Genomic DNA, 24352 nt, shown 5'->3' on the forward strand with positions numbered 1-24352 from the left:
AAAATAAATCTAATAATTGTTGAATGCAGCCGCTGATGCTGCATGGCTTCTGTGTACAAACAACACTAGGTTGTGGGATGACACTGAGCACAAGGCGAGTTTAGACGAGGAGGGAAAGCTCCCGCCCAGTGCAACCCATGGCTCATCTGGATTTCTGTCTTCAAGTGGCATTCTTTCCAAAAGTGATGGTTGACGCAGAGCCTGCCGGCGGTGTCTGGGTCTGCATCAATGTGCAGCAGCAGGCAGGATGAGCCCCTTAACCAAACCAGACCAAACACTTCACTGCGGCATCCCTCGGCTCACCTTCACACAGCAAGTACCCTGATGCATTAAAAACTGAAACATGTCAATAAAGGGGTATGTTTGTTTTCATGTACAGATTCCAATTACTTCAGCAAAGGGAGGGACGTCTACATGTTTGCTTAAGATATGTTTACGCTATTGCTTTGTTAAGTAGGCACACAGCTTTCACGTTTGCTTTTGTGCCTCATTTAAGCATATTTAATTTATATTTCTGCTTAGTTGTATTAATTTGCAGTTATCGTGTACTTTTGGATAGATACCGCAACCCTGCCCTATGCATATTTTGGGGACAGAGTTCTCTCTGTCATGATTCGGGGTGCTAAAGAGAGATGTGTAGCAGTTTCATTCTTTGAACAAGCATAGGCTTATAAAAGGTTGTAGTTGTTTGTATTGGCAAGTGTGAGTGTCCTAATGTAAATCAAAACAAGCATTTGCAATGCAATGGGTCTCGTGTTTGCTCAAGTTAGAGCTATTAGTATTGTAAATTCCTAACTGGACTTTTCTTGCCACATAAATTTAAAATAAAAAGTAAAACAGTTGACATAAGTGAGCCAATTCAAAGTGCCATGGCAGCCATGAGCATGTGCGCGAAGGAGAAACATAAAAAGAAAAAGAAGTTGGCTTGCAGTCAAACGTATTGGCAAAAATGCAATTATGCATGTAACAGGGTCGGTGTCCAAGGCGGTAACAAACCAGCCCCAAGGCGGGACAAACATAAAGCATTTACAAATGCTAACAAGAGATTTTTGAAAGACAAGCCCATGAATGAGTGATAGTGATGGGCGTGGTTAAAAGCCAGCAGATAGATTACAACAGTTCAAAGTGCTTGCACACTCAACTTAAAAATAGAAACTCTTTGCTAGGACTACTCAATTGCTTATGTCCCTTTTTCCCACGGTATCCCAAGGGATCAGTGCCATATGATCTTTCCCAGTCAGAGAGCCTGCCCCCATTATTCATAATTCGTATAGTCTTCTTCTGAAAGCTTGACTTTTTTTGCAGTTTATTTCATATAGCGTGAACTCAACCCAAAGTTATTGGTGCATTTTACATGAGCACCAGTTACATTACACATTATTTGTTTATGCACTGGAAGATTAAGTGATTTGCCCAGAATCACGGATATTGAGCCGACGCCGAAACTATAACCTGGTTCCCCAGTTTAAAATTTGGGACATCAAGGTTCCCATGCCTTCTGGCACAAAACAAGCATTGACAAAGCCAATAGGTTTTACCTATGCGAGATCTATTGGCTTTGACAGTGTTTAGTTGACATGTTGCACAGCATGGCTAAAAGTAAAGAAAATAACAGCCTTATGATGCATTCAACACTGGCCGAAACATGATGCTTTTTTCCTTTACTTTGTCCTTTAATTCAAGCCATGTTGCAAAGCAACAAGTCTAACAAACATTGACAAAGCCAATAGACCTCACATAGGCGAAACCTGTTGGCTTTGCTAATGCTTGTTAGACCAGTATTTGTACTTAAACAACTACAAGTAATCGGAAAGGACATGCCAACGATGTAGAGATATTCCACATATTGCCACACCCTACCCTGCCACAACTCAATGCCTGGACATCTAATCATGTACCCTACCTTATGATACCTCTCTATGCCATGAGCTCCATACTGCCTCTCCTGGCCTTATCCTTCTGTGCCATGCTCTCTACGCTATAATACCTTCATAAGTCCTACCATGCCATGTCCTGCTTCCCACTTCAATGCGATGTGCTCTACACTCCCAGGCTTCTATGTAACCACCAGATTCACCTTCTACACCATACACCCTATCCTATCCTGCTTGCCATGACCATCTGCACTAGGAACCCTATCCTGTCTCTCCCCAGTACACCATGTATCCTACTTGCGACTTCCTGCCTGGCCAGCTTCATCATGTGGTCTATGCTATTACGCTCTTCTTCTGTCACACCCATCTACCCAGTGCATTCTACATTACCATTCCCTTCCTTGTACACCACAGGGCCTGCCTTGCCACTTGCATTCTGCACCATGCACAGTATCCGAAAAGACCCTTCTTGACAAATGAGCACTACCAGGCAACACCATGTCACTCACCTGCTCCAGGGCCTTCATCTGGGACTGGATGCGATGCAGGTTTGAGTTCAGCTTCCTGAGGTCCAAGCTATGCACAGTTCCAGACAGGCCATCAGCTAAGGTGGTGATCTGAGAGAGAGAGGACAGGCAGCAAGGTTAGACTGCATGGTGGGAGCTGCATAAGTATCATGCTATGGGCTTCTGAGAGAGCTCTTTCATTGCTGACTTGGGAGCTGTGGACCAGGAATGTCCTAAATGACTTGTAGTGAATGTCTCTATCTGAGGTATTGCGAAGGAGCTGTGCAACTGCCTTGGTGCGAGCTTTCGGCAATGTCCTGATCTGGAGTGAGCAACAGCACGTTGCTGTTAAACCATACATATCCTGACTGTTAGAAATGGGGTTTTTGGTTGGCAGTCAGGTTACCCTCTGTCCAAGCAAGAACCCTCACTCTAGTAAGGGTAAGTCACACACAATCCAAATTATCCTGTGCCCACCCTCTGGTAGCTTGGCACCAGCAGTCAGGCTTAACTTAGAAGGCAATGTGTAAAGCATTTGTGCAATAAATCATACAATAACATAATATAGCACCACAAAAATACACCACACAGTGTTTAGAAAAATATATAATATTTATCTGGGTATTTGCAGGTCAAAACGATCAAAGATGGAATATGAATTTGTAAAGATATCACTGAAAAGTGATATGAAGTGTCTTAACTCTTTAAAAAGTAAACAAAGTCTCTTTCAAGCACAAAGTACCTGGTTTGGAGTGGAAAATCTCCGCAGAGGGCCACAGAAGAGGAGATGCGTGAAAAAATGATGTGTGCGTCGGTTACGCCCCTTCACACACGGACTTGCGTCGTTATTTTTCACGCGGGGAGACGTGCGTTGTTCTACGGGAGGAAAAATGGTGTGAGCATCGGTTGCGCCCCTTCACACACGGACTTGCGTCGTTATTTTTCACTCGGGGAAGACGTGCCTCATTTTCCGGCACGCGGACCGTCTCCTTCTATGGAACGCAGGATTACTAGATGTCCCAGGGTCTGTGCGTGGATTCCTTGGCTTGTTATCCGGCTGAGCGTCGTTCCGGGAGGCTGTGCGTGGAATTTTCTTTCTCACGGCAGGCGTCGCGTCGATATCCTCTCTGGAAGTCGGGTGGCGTTGTCCATGCGAGGCCGTGCGTCGAAGTTCATGTCGCACCGCAGGCGTCGCGTCGAGCAGCGTCTTTCTGGATCGGCGTGCAGTGATTTTCTCACCACGGAGCAAGCTGTGCGTCAAATGTTTCGGCGCACGAGGAGTCCAAATGAAAAAGAGAAGTCTTTTTGGTCCTGAGACTTCAGGGAACAGGAGGCAAGCTCTATCCAAGCCCTTGGAGAGCACTTTTGCAGCCAGACAAGAGTTCAGCAAGACAGCAGGCCAACAGCAAGACAGCAGTCCTTTGTAGAAAGCAGACAGGTGAGTCCTTTGAGCAGCCAGGCAGTTCTTCTTGGCAGGATGCAGGTTCTGGTTCAGGTTTCTTCTCCAGCAAGTGTCTGATGAGGTAGGGCAGAGGCCCTGTTTTATACTAAATTGTGCCTTTGAAGTGGGGGTGACTTCAAAGAGTGGCTAAGAAATGCACCAGGTCCCCTTTCAGTTCAATCCTGTCTGCCAGGGTCCCAGTAGGGGGTGTGGCAGTCATTTGTGTGAGGGCAGGCCCTCCACCCTCCCAGCCCAGGAAGACCCATTCAAAATGCAGATCTATGCAAGTGAGTACCCTGTGTTTGGGGTGTGTCTGAGTGAATGCACAAGGAGCTGTTAACTAAACCTAGCCAGGCGTGGATTGAAAGGCACAGAAAGATTTAAGTGCAGAGAAATGCTCACTTTCTAAAAGTGGCATTTCTAAAATAGTAATATTAAATCCAACTTCACCAGTCAGCAGGATTTGGTATTACTATTCTGGCCATACTAAATATGACCTTCCTACTCCTTTCAGATCAACAGCTACCACTTCAACAATGTATGAGGGTAGCCCCAATGTTAGCGTATGAAGGGAGCAGGCCTCACAGTAGTGTAAAAACGAATTTAGGGGTTTTACACTACCAGGACATATATACTACACAGGTACATGTCCTGCCTTTTACCCACACAGCACCCTGCTCCAGGGGTTACCTAGGGCACACATTAGGGGTGTCTTATATGTAGAAAAAGGGGAGTTTTAGGCTTGGCCAGTACTTTTAAATGCCAAGTCGAAGTGGCAGTGAAACTGCACACACAGGCCTTGCAATGGCAGGCCTGAGACAAGGTTAAGGGGCTACTGAAGCGGGTGGCACAACCAGTGCTGCAGGCCCACTAGTAGCATTTAATCTACAGGCCCTAGGCACATATAGTGCACTCTACTAGGGTCTTACAAGTAAATTTAATAGCCAATCATGGATAAACCAATCAACAGTACAATTTACACAGAGAGCATATGCACTTTAGCACTGGTTAGCAGTGGTAAACTGCCCAGAGTTCAAAAGCCAACAACAACAGGTCAGAAAAAAATAGGGGGAAGGAGGCAAAAAGTTTGGGGATGACCCTGTCAAAAAGCCAGGTCCAACACTGACCTAGTATGACTTGCAGGGAGTTACCTGGCCTAGTGTGAACTGGGGGGAATGTCTGGTCAAATATGAGCTGCAGGAAATGTCCTAGTCTTGACTTATACCGGGTAGGAGGATCCTTCATTACTGCTTTGTTTTGATCTGTGAACTGATCTGGGCCTTTCACAGGCAGCTTTACTGCTGTTTCTGATGTAAGCCTCAGGAGGGGTCTTGATGTGGGCTGTATGTAGAGGCCAGGCATCAGCTGCAGAAATATCCCGATCCAAAGGTCCCTACTGCAAGGCACTAGAAAAGAACCCTAAAGACTCATATGCATGCAGATTTTCCCGAAGCAAGGCCTTCCAGTGGGTTGCGTCACTGCTAGAAGGACACCATTGACTCTTATTATGTGATGGCTTTGGGAAGCTACCTCTTTCATCCCCTTAATTCTTTACTTTCACCCCTATCTTTTTTCTTCTACTTGCCCCTCTTTCCTGTTTCCTCCCACCACTCTTTATTTATTTTTTTTGACTTCTCTTCTTTTCTAAACCTTAACTATCAACCTCCCTACTCACACTTTCTCCCTCGCCCCTTCTGCTGTTGTGGGTTCATTTTTTGCGCTTTGCTTGGGCACTCTTATTTTAGCCTTAGGCCCCAGGTGTGTGCCCTTTTACCTACATACACATTTTAGTTGTTTATTCATTTTATTACATTTATTACATTTCATTACATTTTAGCATGGCTTGTTGTTGTTGTTGTTGTTTCTGAGAAAGCATTGCTGTTCGTGTTTTACATTTATCAGCCCTTTGCATACATTTCACTCTGTGTTCAAGGCTGTATGTGATAATTTACCTAGAATTGCCGCTTCAAGAGTCCTGGAGTCCAGCCTCACACCCTAGACATAGAAACACGCCAGGCCTGTTCTTAGAACATCACATGTTTGTATTAAAAACACCACTTAGGCTGAATTAGGACAGAGGGGATTTCGGCCAGAGCCATCACATGTTGTCCGTCATCTTTTTGACAGCTACACCAACTCTAGTTTTGTCTTCCAGCTCATGTTTATACTACTAGGATGCAGTCGCTTCAATAAATGTATAGAACCTTTTCTTGCATCCCTTTGTTTGCCTTCATGTGTATGAGACCTTGTGGACATGAGAGAAAGGGCCATGATCTGTCGACCACAACTTCTCCGAGGAGTCTGAGTGTTATGTCTCTGGGCTGCCACAAATCATCCTTACTTTCCAGGTTTGGATGAGGTGCTTCTAACTAGCCGATGCAGTCAGGCCGACAGCTTCCTTCTGGTGCAAAACCGACTCAGTCACTCACACACGGTGGTGCATTCCACCCTAAACTCAGCAGTCTTACCCCCATGGTAAGAATCATAGGACACTACCTGTCAAGTTGCTGCTACATCCAGTGTCATCTACTTTACTCCTCGCTCATCTCCTCTTACCCTTAATCACCTCCACACTCTACCTCTAAACACCATCTATCAGGCACCCTCATCAACACAAAATCATGGACCAGCCACACCAAACATCTTTGTCCTGATTTCTGGCTCCAGACAGACTTTCTCTTTACCACTGAGGCATGGTTCCGAGATAACACAGAGCTTACTCTTCATGAGAGCAACCTTCCTCAGCTATCGCTGGCAAGGGAGTAGTGCTCGTCTTAAAAAATGTTGCTTCCAGCACTAGCTTGCAATCGCCAAATGAAAATTCTTACATATCAATAACTCACCTTCTACAGCCTTCTGCTCTTGGTTTCTGCTGATCTACAGACTGTACTAAAACAACCCACGCTTCTGGTCTTGGATCTCATGCATAGAACCAGACATATGCACAGTACAAGCCTGGGCACATCACTGTGACAACTCATAAAATGGAGAGGCCACCAAATTGTCCATTCCGCCTCCTCCTCCTCTCCGCTACAATGCCACCAACAGAAATCAACAAAACCCTCTTTGGACAATGGAAGAAACTTGACATCACTGCTCTCTAATTACAGCTGGTAGATTGTAGGAGGCTGGCCTGGCTTGTAGTTGGTACCAAGGGATACTTACACTCTGTACCAGGTCCAGTTATCCCTTATTAGTGTAGAAGAGGTGTTTCTAGCAGCTTAGGCTGATAGAAGGTAGCTATAGCAGAGCAGCTTAGGCTGAACTAGGAGACATGTAAAGCTCCTAGTATACCACTGGTGTCATATGCACAATATCATAAGAAAACACAATACACAGATATACTAAAAATAAAGGTACTTTATTTTTATGACAATATGCCAAAAGTATCTCAGTGAGTACCCTCAGTATGAGGATGCCAAATATACACAAGATATATGTACACAATACCAAAAATATGCAGTAATAGCAAAAGGAAGTAATGCAAGCAATGTAAAGTTACAGTAGATTGCAATAGGAGCACATAGGTATAGGGGCAACACAAACCATATACTCCAAAAATGGAATGCGAATCACAAATGGACCCCAAACCTATGTGAGCTTGTAGAGGGTCGCTGGGACTGTAAGAAAACAGTGAGGGTTAGGAAAATAGCCCACCCCAAGACCCTGAAAAGCAGGTGTAAAGTGCACCTATATTCCCCAGAGAGCACAGAAGGCGTGATAGGGGAATTCTGCAAGGAAGACCAACACCAGCAATGCAACCAAAGTGGATTTCTGGATGAGAGTACCTGTGGAACAAGGGGACCAAGTCCAAGAGTCGCAACAAAGTTGAGATTGGGCAGATGCCCAGGAAATGCTAGCTGAGGGTGCAAAGAAGCTGCCACTGGATGGTAGAAGCTGTGGATTCTGCAAGAACGAAGAGGGCTAGAAACTTCCCCTCTGGAGGATGGATGTCCCACGTCGTGAAGAAGCTTGCAGAGGTGTTCCCATGCAGAAAGACCGCAAACAAGCCTTGCTAGCTGCAAGGGTCGCGGTTAGGGTTTTTGGATGCTGCTGTGGTCCAGGAGGGACCAGGATGTCGCCACTTGGATGAGGAGACAGAGGGGGTGGCCAGCAAGTCAGGGAGCCCTCACAGAAGCAGGTAGCACCCGCAGAAGTACCGGAACAGGCACTTGGAAGAGGAGTGAACCGGAGCTCACCCGAAGACACAAAAGGGAGTCCCACGACGCCGGAGGACAACTCAGGAGGTTGTGCACTGCAGGTTAGAGTGTCGGGGACCCAGGCTTGGCTGTGCATGAACGAAATCCTGGAAGAGTGCACAGGAGCCGGAGCAGCTGCAAACCACGCGGTACCCAGCAATGCAGTCTAGCGTGGGGAGGCAAGGACTTACCTCCACCAAATTTGGACTGAAGAGTCACTGGACTGTGGGAGTCACTTGGACAGAGTTGCTGAGTTCCAGGGACCATGCTCGTAGTGCTGAGAGGGGATCCAGAGGACCAGTGATGCAGTCTTTTGTTGCCTGCGGTTTCAGGGGGAAGATTCCGTCGATCCACAGGAGATTTCTTCAGAGCTCCTGGTGCAAGAAGGAGGCAGGCTACCCCCAGAGCATGCACCACCAGGAAACAGGCGAGAAAGCGACAGGATCAGCGATACAAGGTTGCAGTAGTCGTCTTTGCTACTTTGTTGCGGTTTTGCAGGCGTCCTGAGCAGTCAGTGGTCGATCCTTTGGCAAAAGGTGAAGAGAGAGATGCAGAGGAACTCTGATGAGCTCTTGCATTCGTTATCTAAAGAATTGCCCAAAGCAGAGACCCTAAATAGCCAGAAAAGGAGATTTGGCTACTTAGGAAGGGGGATAGGCCAGCAACACAGGTAAGAGCCAATCAGAAGGAGTCTCTGTCGTCACCTGCTGGCACTGGCCATTCAGAGCAGTCCAGTGTGCCAGCAGCACCTCTGTTTCCAAGATGGCAGAGGTCTGGAGCACACTGGAGGAGCTCTGGGCACCTCCCCTGAGAGGTGCAGGTCAGGGGAGTGGTCACTCCCCTTTCCTTTGTCCAGTTTCGCGCCAGAGCAGGGCTGGGGGGTCCCTGAACCGGTGTAGACTGGCTTATGCAGAGATGGGCACCATCTGTGCCCATCAAAGCATTTCCAGAGGCTGGGGGAGGCTACTCCTCCCCAGCCCTGACACCTTTTTCCAAAGGGAGAGGGTGTAACACCCTCTCTCTGAGGAAGTCCTTTGTTCTGCCTTCCTGGGCCAGACCTGGCTGGACCCCAGGAGGGCAGAAACCTGTCTGAGGGGTTGGCAGCAGCAGCAGCTGTAGTGAAACCCCGGGAAAGGTAGTTTGGCAGTACCCGGGTCTGAGCTACAGACCCGTGGGATCATGGGATTGTACCAACAATGCCAGGATGGCATAGAGGGGGCAATTCCATGATCTTAGACATGTTACATGGCCATGTTCGGAGTTACCATTGTGACGCCATACATAGGTAGTGATCTATGTATAGTGCACGCGTGTAATGGTGTCCCCGCACTCACAAAGTCCGGGGAATTTGCCCTGAACGATGTGGGGGCACCTTGGCTAGTGCCAGGGTGTCCACACACTAAGTAACTTTGCACCCAACCTTCACCAGGTGAAGGTTAGACGTATAGGTGACTTATAAGTTACTTAAGTGCAGTGGTAAATGGCTGTGAAATAACGTGGACGTTATTTCACTCAGGCTGCAGTGGCAGGCCTGTGTAAGAATTGTCAGAGCTCCCTATGGGTGGCAAAAGAAATGCTGCAGCCCATAGGGATCTCTTGGAACCTTAGTACCATATACTAGGGAATTATAAGGGTGTTCCAGTATACCAATGTGAATTGGTGAAATTGGTCACTAGCCTGTTAGTGACAATTTAGAAAGCAGAGAGAGCATAACCACTGAGGTTCTGGTTAGCAGAGCCAGTTAGTCATCACACCGGGAACACATACAGGGCACACTTATGAGTACTGGGGCCCTGGCTGGCAGGGTCCCAGTGACACATACACTAAAACAACATATATACAGTGAAATGTAAGCCAGGCAAGATGGTACTTTCCTACATAGATTCACTACTAATCAATCCTGTAATGAAAGTTCAGCAGTGCTACTGCTGATCTCCACCACCATCAAGAAACGGTCCCCGTATAGGAGCACATTAAATCCCCAAAATAGATGAAAGACCAGGTTGGTTCCGCACAGGTGCAAAGATTTTGAAGAATAAAAACAGTTTTCATTGAAGACATTGGAAAGAACAAAAACCCTCAGCCACAGGTTTCGACTCCGATGTGATTGAATGAAAAAGATTCGATCAGTGTGTGCGGCTACCCAAAAGGGTGTCCTGATACTGAGATGGTTGGGGATGAACAAGAGATTAACCAGTAATAAGTGAAGAGCCAAGTACCCAGCGGTTTATGGGACCTGTTTATGGAGCCTAAGCTCAAGAAACTACAAAGTAGATGATGTGACAAATTGGGCTATAAGTTAGGGATCAGGAGACTCAATAAACACAATCTTGTATGTCAAAACAAAACAATGTTAAAGTAAAGAGTAAACCACAATAAAATTCAAAAACCAATTTCGAAAAACAGAGACAAATTTAGCCTGTAAAATGACACTGAGATATTTAAAACAGGAATAGGGGGGAATAGATCTATAAATATGCAGAGTTTGAAGGCAAAAATTGCCTAAATAATGTAAAGCAGCATTTAGAAGCAACAGTTCAAGCGTGACCGGGACTTGACCACGATGGAGCAGTGGGTGGATTCACCAAGTGGTTTGCCCTGGTCAAAGTTTTTACTTTCTGACATAGGGCCTGTAGGAAGCTGGCTCTCTATATGGACGTACACCGTGCAGAGATTCCAGAGGATCCCCAGTTGGTTTGCAGAGGCAAATGTAGATAGGACTAGTGCTCTGTTTTGTGGTAGTGTGGGTGAGCAGTTAGGCTTATCAGAGGGTAGTGCTAAGCATTTATTGTACTCACAGAGGCAATATATAAGACACACACTCAAAGAATACATCTGAGACCAATTTAGAAAAATAACACTTCTTTTTGTTTATACTTTAAATGCAAGAACTTCGTTATAAGGTAAGCACTTTTTAAGCATAAATACTTCTTCCTTGCAAAAATCGTCACAGTGCAATTTCAGAGTTCTTCAATGTTAGCCTATGGAAGGAAAACACATTCAGCAAACAAGCACTTTATGATGATTCACAGGGCCAATCTTGTAGACTTATGGTGATGGGTCCTGGGCAAGGGTCAGGACCACACCAACAGGTCACTTTGGGCAGCACCGGGCAGCTGGGTGCAGAGGTGCAGTATGGCATTGGGTGACTAATGTATTTCAATGGGGATTGATCTCAGTGGATTAAGGCTGCAGGCTCTCGCTGGGGGGCCAGTCAGGGACAACCAACAGGTAGGTTGCAAATGTGGGCTGCTTAGGGACGTAGATGCACCTTTGGTCCGCTTCTCCAAGGCCCAAGGGCAACGGATGCATGGGCGTCCTTTGGCATTGGGCTTCCTTGTCCAGGAGCACTCGCGGTTGGGGGTGGCTGTGGTCTGAAGCTGCTGGCGTAGCCGTGTAGTACAGGAGGGGTGAAACCACAGTGGACTCAAGCTCAGGAGAGCTGGGGGACGTTGTTGACACCAGGGGTCCACTTCAACTTGGGCTGGTGGCAACAGGTGCAGTGGTTGCTTTAGGTGTTGGGTTTCTCTCACCTCAGAGGCTGGGGAGAGGGGGCCTGCGTGCAGAGGCTGCAGGCGACTACAGGTAGTCCAGGAGGGGTGAAACCATGATGGACTCAGACTCTGGACAGCTGCGGATCCTTGCAGGCACTGAAGGACCACTAACACTCTGATCGGTGACGGTGGGTGCAGTGGTGACTTCAGCCATTGGGTCTTTGCGGTTCCGGAGGCTGCCGAATCCTTTCCTTAGAGTTGGTTGGAGAGCAGGTCCCCTACTCACAGGAGACTTGAGTCTTTTTCGAAGGCAGGCAGTCCTCCCAGGCTTCTGGAGGTTCCGCTGCAGGACAAGGTGTGTTCTGGTGAAGAGTCTGTCGAGGAGTGCAGACAGGCCGGCGGGGTTGGTACCAGGTCAGCTGCTTCTTCTTCTCCTCTTCTGCGGGTGTGTATCTTATTTGTCCTTTTTATTTTTAGGTTGGCAGAGCCTGAGTTCTGGGGTTCAGGGGTGCCACCTAAACACTCACTTTAGAGGAGTTACAGGGAGTGCCATGTGGCAGCCAATGGGTTGCCCACCTTTAGGGTGACTACACCCTCTCTATGACCACTTCCATTGGGAAGTGGGCATAACCCTGACCCTAGAGGCCTAATTTCTTTCAAACCAAGGTGGAGGAATGTAAAAAGTGGTTTCCACTTCAGTTCATCCAACTTAGGAGCAGGGCCCGACTGACCACAGCAGGCATCAGGCATTTTCCCTGTGGGCTGGAAGGATGGGGGACGGTTTTTCAGCGCTGGGGGCTGGTTTTGTTACTGGGGGCCAGTTTTGCAGCAGTGCTGCAATAGTGGCCCCCAGTAACAAAAGAATAAAAGCCGCAGGTTTTCGTCCCCCTCCCCCTTCCCGACAGGGGGCTGGTCTGACAAAGAAGGGCTGCTTTGGTTCCCAGTCTGGCCCTCCTTAGGGGTGGGACTGGCATGAAGTGGACACCCCTCCTAATCTGCCTAAATTTCCCTCCTGTCTCACTGCCAAAAGTGGGGTCAGGACAGGGGGGTTGGTCATTTCCACCATTTGGAAAGACCTGGGTAGCTTTACAAAGGCAGCTAAGCCTGTGAAGCTTCCCAGCCTGGGGGAGGTGTCAACACCCCCGGCCAGTGCAGGCTTTTGTCTCTGGATCCCAAGAGCGCTGGCTGTTACTTTAGGGTGTCCGAAATGTAGCTAAGGTGGCTGAACTGGTCAGGGCCAGTCAGTTAACACACTAGTAGCTGGTAGATTTTAGAAGGCACATCTTAGGTGCCCTCTGTGTGCATGTGTTGGTGAATCCCACACTGGCATCAGTGTGAGTTCACCAATACGAGATGTTTGATACCAAGCATCCCAGTCATCAGTGAAGCCATAATGTATGTGGGGAACTTGAAGTGACCAGTGGCCAGCATTTGTATTTAAAATGGCTTTCCTGGTCACTTACTGTGTCAGACAATCGACAAAGACATAGTAGGGACATATCTACTTGTGCAGATTTGCCCTCACATGTAATATAATGCACTGGCCTTAGGGTTGTAAGGCCTGTTCAAGGGCTGTTTTACAGATATTGCATTCAGTGTTAGGGCACATGGCACACAGGCTGTGTGCCATGTTGTGTTTTCACTTTTGTCTGCACCAAGACAGGCAGCCTGCAAAGGCAGCCTGTCATGTGCTTGGTGAGGGGTCCCTTAGGGTGGCACAATTCATGCTGCATTCCTTAGGAACCCTCCTTAGTATACCAGGGACTAGGTACCAGGGGTACCATTTACTAGGGACTTACAGAGGGTGCTAAAGGTTTTGCCAATTGGGAAAACAACTGTGCAGTTTTGGGGAAAAAGATGTTGCACTGGGGACCCGGTTAGTAGGAGCCCAGTGCATTTTCAGTCAAAATTGTATCAGATACCAGGCAGAAAGTCGGGGGTAACCACGTCAAAAAGGAACACTTTTCTACAGGCCTGATTTAGATATTGGTGGATGAGTTACTCCATTATAACAGTGATGGATATGCCGTCCGCCAAAATCTAAATCCCATATGATATAATGGAATTTAGATTTCAGCAGACGGGACATAAATCACCATTGAGATGGAGTAACTCATCCAGAAAATATCTAAATGAGGCCCTCAGTCTCTGACATGGAAAGTTCATTTGAGTTGGTTCTACAGCCCACAGGTCATCAGGGCAAACTTCGAGGCATCATGTCGCTCTCCATCCAGGTCTCCCGCAGGGTTAAGTCGTTGGTGGTCAGCTGAGCGCTCTTGGAGTGAGTAACCCTCCTACTGTTTGTGTCCCTGAAGTGGGGAAAAAGGAGGCCAAGCACTTGACCCTTAGGGAGCATTTACAGTCCCTGGGTGTAGGAAGGTAGCCTCTATCTAGCCTTGTTACCCCCCACTTTTGGCCTGTTTGTGAGTATATGTCAGGGTGTTTTTACTGTCTCACTGGGATCCTGCTAGCCAGGGCCCAGTGCTCATAGTGAAAACCCTATGTTGTCAGTGTGTTTGATATGTGTCACTGGGATCCTGCTAGCCAGGACCCCAGTGCTCATACGTTTGTGGCCTATATGTGTTCCCTGTGTGGTGCCTAACTGTATCACTGAGGCTCTGCTAACCAGAACCTCAGTGTTTATGCTCTCTCTGGTTTCTAAAATTGTCACTGCAGGCTAGTGACTAATTTTACCAATTCTCATTGGCACACTGGTACACCCATATAATTCCCTTGTATATGGTACTTAGGTACCCAGGGTATTGGGGTTCCAGGATATCCCTATGGGCTGCAGCATTTCTTTTGCCACCCATAGGGAGCTCAGACAATTCTTACACAGGCCTGCCACTGCAGCCTGATTTTCACAGCCATTTTTCACTGCACATAAGTAACCTATAAGTCGCATATATGTCTAACCCTCACTTGGTGAAGGTTAGGTGCCAAGTTACTTAGTGTGTGGGCACCCTGGCACTAGCCAAGGTGCCCCCACATCATTCAGGGCAATTTCCCTGGACATTGTGAGTGCGGCGACACCATCACACGCGTGCACTGCACATAGGTCACTACCTATGTGTAGCTTCACAATTGTAACTCCGAACATGGCCATGTAACATGTCTAAGATCATGGAATTGGCACCCTCAATACCATTCTGGTATTGGGGGGACAATTCCATGATCCCCCCGGGTCTCTAGCACAGAACCTGGGTACTGCCAAACTGCCTTTCCGGGGTTTCCACTGCAGCTGCTGCTGCTGCCAACCCCTCAGACAGGTTTCTGCCCCACTGGGGTCTGGGCAGCCCAGGCCCAGGAAGGCAGAACAAAGGATTTCCTCTGAGAGAGGGTGCTACACCCACTCCCTTTGGAAATAGGTGTGAAGGGCTGGGGAGGAATAGCCTCCCCCAGTCTCTGGAAATGCTTTGATGGGCACAGATGGTGCCCATCTCTGCATAAGCCAGTCTACACCGGTTCAGGGATCTCCCAGGCCTGCTCTGGCGTGAAACTGGACAAAGGAAAGGGGAGTGACCACTTCCCTGACCAGTACCTCCCAGGGGAGGTGCCCAGAGCTCCTCCAGTGTGTCCCAGACCTCTGCCATCTTGGATTTAGAGGTGTTGGGGCACAATGGACTGCTCTGAGTGGCCAGTGCCAGCAGGTGATGTCAGAGACCCCTCCTGCTAGGTGCTTACCTCTTTCAGTAGCCAAGCCTCCTTTCTTAGTAGCCAAACCTCCTTTTTTGGCTATTTAGTGTCTCTCCTCTGGGGTATTCTTCAGATAACGAATACAAGAGCTCACCAGAGTTCCTCTGCACTTCCCTCTTCGACTTCTGCCAAGGATTGACCGCTGACTGCTCCAGGACGCCTGCAAAACCGCAACAAAGTAGCAAGACGACTCCCAGCAACACTGTAGCGCATCATCCTGCCGGCTTTCTCGACTGTTTCCTGGTGGTGCATGCTCTGAGGGCTGTCTGCCTTCACCCTGCCAAGAAGCCAAGAAGAAATCTCCCGTGGGTCAACTGAATCTTCCCGCTGCTAACGCAGGCACCAAAAGACTGCATCACCGGTCCTCTGGGTCCCCTTTCATCCTGACGAGCATGGTCCCTGGATCACAGGAGCTGGGTCCAAGTGTCTCCCACAGTCCAGTGGCCCTTCTGTCCAAATTTGGTGGAGGTAAGTCCTTGCCTCCCCACGCCAGACAGCAAACCTGTGCACTGCCTGATTTGCAGCTGCTCCAGCATCTGCGCACTTCTCCAAGGATTCCTTTGTGCACAGCCTAGCCTGGGTCCCCAGCACTCCGTCCTGCAGTGCTCAACCCGCTGAGTTGGACTCCAACATCGTGGGACCCTCCTTTTGTGACTCTGAGTTCACAGAATTTCCAAGTGCCTGCTCTGGTACTTCTGTGGGTGCTGCCTGCTTCTGCAGGGGTTCTCTAAGTTGCTGAGCGCCCCTTGTGCCTCCTCCTCCAAGGGGCGACAACCTGGTCCTTCCTGGTACCCAGCAACACCCAAAAACCTCTACCACAACCCTTGCAGCTAGCAAGGCTTGTTTGCGGTATTTCTGCGTGGAAACACTTCTGCAACATCCAGCACGCAGTGGGACAGCTTCCTTCCAATGGAGAAGTTCCTAGCCCTTTTCGTTGTTGCAAAATCTTTGGCTTCTTCCACCCGGAGGCAGCCCTTTTGCACTTTCATCCGGGGTTTCCTGGGCTCCTGCACCCCCTGGAAACTATTGTAACTCTTGGACTTAGTCCCCTTGCCTTGCAGGTCCTCACATCCAGGAATCCGTCTTCAGTGTTTAGCTGGTGCTTGTGGTTCTTGCAGAATCCCCCTATCATGACTATTGTGTCTTTCTGGCGTAGTAGAGTAACTTTACTCCTATTTTCCAGGGTCTTGGGGTGGGGTATCTTGGACACCCTGACTGTTTTCTTACAGTCGTCCCAGCGACCCTCTACAAGCTCCCATAGGTCTGGGGTCCATTCGTGATTCGCATTCCACTTTTGGAGTATATGGTTTGTGTTGCCCCTAGATCTATGTTCACCTCTTGCATCCTATTGCGATTCTACGTTGTTTGCACTACTTTTCTTACTGTTACTTACCTGTTTTGGGTTTGTGTACATATATCTTGTGTATATTACTTACCTCCTAAGTGAGGGTATTCTCTGAGATACTTTTGGCATATTGTCATAAAAATAATGCACCTTTATTTTTAGTAATTCTGAGTATTGTGTTTTCTTATGATATTGTGCTATATGATATAAGTGGTATAGTAGGAGCTTTGCATGTCTCCTAGTTCAGCCTAAGCTGCTTTGCCATAGCTACCTTCTATCAGCCTAAGCTGCTAGAAACACCTCTATTCTACTAATAAGGGATAACCGGACCTGGCACAGGGTGTAAGTACCACAAGGTACCCACTATAAGCCAGGCCAGCCTCCTACATTGGTGGTGCAGCGGTGGGATAAGTACTTGTAACTGCTTTACCACTTTGTCATTTGGTGCTTTTCATAAGAAAATCATATACCAAATAGTTCAGTATATGTACACTTAACCAAAACTGTTTACTTTTCTACTCTAAAACGTTTAACAAAGTTTCTGAAAAGTTTTGAAAACTTCTAAAGGTTTTCCAAAGTTTGAAAAAGGTTTTCTCTGTGCTTTCTAAAGTTCTAAAACTTTTTCTCTCACTATCCTTAAACCTTTTCTATCATGTCTGTAGTAGAGCCCACTCCCAAAAACTGTTAATGCAACATATGAGAGTTTGAACTATAAAAGTTTGAGGGGTCTGTGCCTGGATAGAGGTTTGACTATAGGTAAGAATCCTACAAAAGAGTTTCTCTTTAACATGCTCATTCTAGATGACCAGAACCAGTCTGGCCCATCTCAGGAGAGGTTAGAAAAAGGGGAAGCTTCCCAGTCAGACTCAGAGGAGTTCCCCGAAGAAGCTGGGGAGGGTTCTTACAAGGTCCTGCCCCCTAATAGGGCACCTAGTGACACTGGTAGTGTTAGAGTGTCCCACACCAGTAGAGCATTTTTCACTCCTAGAGGCCAGATTACTAGGGTCCAGACAGTTAGGGACAGGTCTCTCTCTGAAAGTTCCCACATTTCCTCTGTGTCTAAACATTCCCAACCCACCCACCCTGAGGATAACTTAATGGAAAGGGAACTCAGAAAGCTGAGGGTAGAAGAGACCAGACTGAAGCTTAAACAGCACCAGCTGGCCTTAGATAGGGAATCCCTAGACATAGGGAGGGAAAGACAGAGGTTGGGGTTAGTTCCCCATAGTGGCAGCAGCAGTATTTCTGATAGCAATCCTGTAAGAGAGCAAGATTCCAAGAATCTGCACAAGATAGTCCCCCCTTACAAGGAGGGGGATGACATTAATAAGTGGGTTGCTGCACTTCAGAGGGCCTGTATGGTACAGTTGGTCCCTCAAAGACAGTGGGCTGCTATCTTGTGGCTATCTTTCACTGGAAAGGGTAGGGATAGGCTCCTTACTGTCAGAGAAAGTGATGCCAATAATTACAAAGTTTTGAAAGATGCACGCTTGGATGGATTTGGCTTAACCACTGAGTAATACAGGATTAGGTTCAGAGACACCAGAAAAGAGTCTTCTCAAGACTGGACAGATTTTGTGGACTGTTCAGTGAAGGCCTTGGAAGGGTGGTTGCATGGCAGTAAAGTTTCTGACTATGAAAGCCTGTATAATCTTATTCTGAGAGAGCATATTCTTATCAATTGTGTGTCTGACTTGTTGCACCAATACCTAGTAGACTCAGATCTGACCTCTCCCCAAGAATTGGGAAAGAAGGCAGACAAATGGATCAGAACAAGAGTGAACAGAAAAGTTCATACAGGAGGTGACAAGGATGGCAAGAAGAAAGATGGTGAGAAATCTCAGGATAAGCATGGGGACAAGGGTAAAACCAAAGATCCTTCTTCAAATCATAAACACTCTTCAGGGGGTGGGGATAAATCAAATTCTTCCTCTTCTTCACAACACACACACATCAAAAAGCCTTGGTGCTTTGTGTGTAAAAATAAAGGCCATAGGCCAGGGGATAAGTCCTGTCCAGGTAAACCCCCTGACCCTACCACCACTAATACATCAAACTCTAGTGCCCCTAGCAGTAGTGGTAACAGTGGTGGGACTGCTGGCAACAGTCAAAATAAGGGTGTTGTTGGGTTCACTTATGGGTCCATCATAGAAACTGGGGTAGTCAGTCCCAAGACAGTTTCTGTCACACCTGGCGGCACTGGCCTTGCCACACTGGCTGCATGTCCCCTTACAATGGGTAAGTACAGGCAGACAGTTTCAATATATGGTGTTGAGGCTCAGGCCTACAGGGACAGAGGTGCCAGTATCACTTTGGTGACTGAAAAACCTAGTGTCTCCAGAACAACACATCATTGGACAACAGTACAAGATTATTGATGTCCATAACTCCACTAAGTTCCTGCCCTTAGCTATAATTCAGTTTACTGGCCCCAAGCAGGTGGTAGTATCACCTAGCTTACTTGTAGACTGTCTCTTAGGTAATGACCTAGAGGCCTCAGGTTCGGCTGAAGTAGAGTTTAATACCCATGCAGCCATGCTGGGTATCCCTGAGGAATTGCATCCTCTCATTTCAGCTGAAATGAAAAATCAAAGGAGAGAAAAAGGCCTGAAAACTCAGGGTCCTTCTCCAACAACAGGTAAAAAGGGCATCAAAGTATCCCCTACCCACCCTGCCATTCAGGATGTGGTGGGAGAAAACTCTCCTGGGGTGGCACCTGTACCAAGGGAACCATCAGCTAGCACAGCTGAACTCCCTGAGGTAGAAGTACCTCTCTGTGGGATAACTAATATTGGTGAGAAAAAGTGCACCATTTTAGTTAACATGGAGCATCCTTCCAACCCTCCCAGAGAAACTTTAGTGCAGCAACCGTGCACTGCCTCACAACACTTAGGACAGCAGTCCTGCCCTAGTGTGGAGCTCATAGGACAGCATGCCTGCCCTGCTCCAACTCAAGAGAAACAGCAACCCTGTTCTCTCTTACCGCCATATGGACAACATTTTTGCCCAGCTATGGCTTTACTGAGACAGCATCCCTGTCTGGCATTCTCATCACTTGATATAGATCCAGTGGACAATTCCCACTGCTCTAAACTTAAACATACTAATAGGAACTCTGAGAATATAACTTCACATTGTTGGCTAGCTAAAAAACTTCAAACAGGGTGGCTTACATCCCCACAGGGAAGTAACCATATAGTGGATGATAAAGGGAGTAACCAATCTATTGCAGAGCTACTCTCCACTTATCAACACTTAGACAATAAAGACTCAACTGGCCAAGGTTAGCCTTATTGTCCTTCGTTTGGGGTGGTGGGGTTGTGTAGGAAGGTAGCCAATTTCTACCCTTGTTACCCCCACTTTTGGCCTGTTTGTGAGTCTATGTCAGGGAGTTTTTACTGTCTCACTGGGATCCTGCTAGCCAGGGCCCGGTGCTCATAGTGAAAACCCTATGTTGTCAGTGTGTTTGATATGTGTCCCTGGGACCCTGCTAGCCAGGACCCCAGTGCTCATAGGTTTGTGGCCTATATGTGTACCCTGTGTGGTGCCTAACTGTATCACTGAGGCTCTGCTAACCAGAACCTCGGTGTTTATGCTCTCTCTGCTTTCTAAAATTGTCACTGCAGGCTAGTGACTAATGTTACCAATTCTCATTGGCACACTGGTACACCCATATAATTCCCTTGTATATGGTACTTAGGTACCCAGGGTATTGGGGTTCCAGGAGATCCCTATGGGCTGCAGAATTTCTTTTGCCACCGATAGGGAGCTCAGACAATTCTTACACAGGCCTGCCACTGCAGCCAGATTGAAATAACGTCCACATTATTTCACAGCCATTTTTCACTGCACATAAGTAACTTCTAAGTCACCTATATGTCTAACCCTCACTTGGTGAAAGTTAGGTGCCAAGTTACTTAGTGTGTGGGCACCCTGGCACTAGCCAAGGTGCCCCCACATCGTTCAGGGCAATTTCCCCGAACTTTGTGAGTGCGGGGACACCATCACACGCGTGCACTGCACATAGGTCACTACCTATGTGTAGTGTCACAATGGTAACTCCAAACATGGCCATGTAACATGTCTAAGATCATGGAATTGTCACCCCAATACCATTCTGGTATTGGGGGGACAATTCCATGATCCCCCAGGTCTCTCGCACAGAACCCGGGTACTGCCAAACTGCCTTTCCGGGGTTTCCACTGCAGCTGCTGCCAACCCCTCAGACAGGTTTCTGCCCCCCTAGGGTCTGGGCAGCCCAGGCCCAGGAAGGCAGAACAGAGGATTTCCTCTGAGAGAGGGTGTTACACCCTCTCCCTTTGGAAATAGGTGTGAAGGGCTGGGGAGGAGTAGCCTCCCCCAGCCTCTGGAAATGCTTTGATGGGCACAGATGGTGCCCATCTCTGCATAAGCCAGTCTACACCGGTTCAGGGTTCCCCCAGCCCTGCTCTGGCGCGAAACTGGACAAAGGAAAGGGGAGTGACCACTCCCCTGACCAGTACCTCCCAGGGGAGGTGCCCAGAGCTCCTCCAGTGTGTCCCACACCTCTGCTATCTTGGAAACAGAGGTGTTGGGGCACAATGGACTGCTCTGAGTGGCCAGTGCCAGCAGGTGACATCAGAGACCCCTCCTGATAGGTGCTTACTTCTTTCAGTAGCCAAGCCTCCTTTCTAAGTAGCCAAACCTCCTTTTCTGGCTATTTAGGGTCTCTCCTCTGGGGTATTCTTCAGATAATGAATGCAAGGGCTCACCAGAGTTCCTCTGCACTTCCCTCTTCGACTTCTGCCAAGGATCGACCGCTGACTGCTCCAGGACGCCTGCAAAACCGCAACAAAGTAGCAAGACGACTACCAGCAACATTGTAGCGCCTCATCCTGCCGGCTTTCTCGACTGTTTCCTGGTGGTGCATGCTCTGAGGGCTGTCTGCCTTCACCCTGCACTGGAAGCCAAGAAGAAATCTCCAGTGGGTCGTCGGAATCTTCCCCCTGCTAACGCAGGCCCCAAAAGACTGCATCACCGGTCCTCTGGGTCCCCTCTCATCCTGACGAGTGTGGTCCCTGGAACACAGGAGCTGGGTCCAAGTGTCTCCCACAGTCCAGTGGCCCTTCTTTCCAAATTTGGTGGAGGTAAGTCCTTGCCTCCCCACGCCAGACAGCAAACCTGTGCACTGCGTGATTTGCAGCTGCTCCGGCTTCTGTGCACTTCTCCACGGATTCCTTCATGCACAGCCTAGCCTGGGTCCCTACCACTCCGTCTTGCAGTGCTCAACCCGCTGAGTTGGACATACTATGTCGTGGGACACTCTTTTTGTGACTCTGAGTTCACAGAACTTCCAAGTGCCTGCTCCGGTACTTCTGCGGGTGCTGCCTGCTTCTGTGGGGGCTCTCTGAGTTGCTGAGCGCCCCCTCTGTCTCCTCTTCCAAGGGGCGACATCCTGGTCCTTCCTGATCCCCAGCAGCACCCAAAAACCTCTACCACAACCCTTGCAGCTAGCAAGGCTTGTTTGCAGTATTTCTGCGTGGAAACACTTCTGCAACATCCAGTACGCCGTGGGACAGCTTCCATCCAAAGGAGAAGTTCCTAGCCCTTTTTGTTGTTGCAGAATCTTCGGCTTCTTCCACCCGGAGGCAGCCCTTTTGCACCTTCCTCCGGGGTTTCCTGGGCTCCTGCCCCCCCTGGACACTATTGCGACTCTTGGACTTGGTCCCCTTGCCTTGCAGGTCCTCACGTCCAGGAATCCGTCTTCAGTGTTTTGCTGGTGCTTGTGGTTCTTGCAGAATCCCCCTATCACGACTATTGTGTCTTTCTGGGGTAGTAGGGTAACTTTACTCCTACTTTCCAGGAGTTGGGGTGGGCTATCTTGGACACCCTGACTGTTTTCTTACAGTCCCAGCGACCCTCTACAAGCTCCCATAGGTCTGGGGTCCATTTGTGATTCGCATTCCACTTTTGGAGTATATGGTTTGTGTTGCCTCTAGATCTATGTTCACCTATTGCATCCTATTGTGATTCTACATTGTTTGCACTACTTTTCTTACTGTTACGTACCTGTTTTGGGTTTGTGTACATATATCTTGTGTATATTACTTACCTCCTAAGTGAGGGTATTCTCTGAGATACTTTAGGCATAATGTCATAAAAATAAAGTACCTTTATTTTTAGTAACTCTGAGTATTGTGTTTTCTTATGATATTGTGCTATATGATATAAGTGGTATAGTAGGAGCTTTGCATGTCTCCTAGTTCAGCCTAAGCTGCTTTGCCATAGCAACCTTCTATCAGCCTAAGCTGCTAGAAACACCTCTATTCTACTAATAAGGGATAACTGGCCCTGGCACAGGGTGTAAGTACCACAAGGTACCCACTATAAGCCACACCAGCCTCCTACACTGGGTGCCAACAGGAGTCTGAATTCCTTATGTGAATCCTCTACTTGCAGCAGAAGTCAGAAGTATTTTTATATCAGCAGAACTATCTTCTTCAGGTGTAGTCTTCCAAGGAATGTTCTGAAGAGGTAGTTGTCGGGGTACCATATTTATCATGTGCACCAGCCACTGACTGGAGAAATGCAGTCACTCAGTCCTAACTATGTTCTCACAGCCCCCAGTTCCCTTTGCAATAATTCCTCTTTGCCTTACTGTAAAATTACCCAGGAACCCCATTTCGATTTGGTAGAATTATTTTGCCATAGGCAGGCCTGTCTTTAGCCCTTTAACAACTCTCCTATTTAGATGAGCTCTCCTCCCACCTTACAGTGTCCACACTTGTTCACTGGACTTTGGCTGTTGCTAAGGGATCTAGGAATGAATAGGAAAAGATTGTCCTTTGTTCAGCCAGCCATTCCTGTCCACTTCCAGAAAGCTACTCCCTGCTAAGTGGTCAGCAATTACCACCACCCTGTTCTTCCTCAGCTCAGAGTCAGGACATTGCTTTCGAAGCCAGGGCTGTTAACTCTCCCAGCCAATAATGTATATTCCAGGCCCGGAGGTGTGATAAGTGGCAGAAATGGTTTTAAAGCTCATGCAGGACATTTTTTATAAAGTTAATTTTCCACTTAGGTAACAAAAAATCGGATTTGACCTTTACATGAGATTATGATAATTAAGTAGGAAATGACTTAGAATGAGTTTGCTATCATTTCCCCAGGCAGAGATATAGAATTAAATATTTGAATCACACCTAGGCCTATTGTATGGAACATGTAGCAGCACCTACATAGTAACATAGCTTTTAGGCCACCAGCCACCAGCCACTGTGAAGGCACACTTCTTAAATATATAGTGTGCCACATATATATATATACATATATATATATATATATATATTGGGCACCCTGCATTGTGGTCTATATTTTCTATATTTTTAGGAATAACTTGTTAATATATAAAGATAGGGTTTCCTACACAAGAAATAAACTTTTCCCTGCCATTTGATATGGCAATGAAGCCAGAGAGTAGTGGTGCTCTTGACAGTCATATACATTTGTCATACATGAAGTTGGTGTTCATATGCACTTCAGCCATATATGGATTTAACTCCCATGCTATTGGTGCAATGTCAGTGCTGTCTACCATGACTTGAAAGGCAAGATAAATATACCAACTGGGCGAAACACATTTTACCAAATACTATTTTAGGGCAAGAGAACACACACTGTGGCACTGACTAGTAGTGTTACAATGTACAAAGTTCTAATACCAGCAAAAAGTGGGTTTAGACAGAGGCGAATAATCCAGGTCGATCATGCAAAATTGGCGAATTCGCTACAGCTGCCACCATAAGCTGAAGAGGCTGCACT

At 47.5% G+C, this 24352-nt stretch overlaps 1 protein-coding gene across 1 annotated transcript in view; it reads right to left on the minus strand.

Moving 5' to 3' along the window:
* The window catches only part of LOC138301850 (olfactomedin-like protein 2A), a 98346-nt gene that overhangs the window by 72570 nt on the left and 1424 nt on the right, over positions 1–24352 (minus strand). Inside the window, exon 2 of the mRNA XM_069242345.1 lies at positions 2384–2491. Coding sequence (XP_069098446.1) covers positions 2384–2491 — 108 coding nt within the window. The remainder of the gene's footprint in view (positions 1–2383; positions 2492–24352) is intronic.

This window comes from Pleurodeles waltl, chromosome 6 (genome assembly GCF_031143425.1).
Source record: "Pleurodeles waltl isolate 20211129_DDA chromosome 6, aPleWal1.hap1.20221129, whole genome shotgun sequence".
NCBI classification, from domain to species: Eukaryota; Metazoa; Chordata; class Amphibia; order Caudata; family Salamandridae; genus Pleurodeles; species Pleurodeles waltl.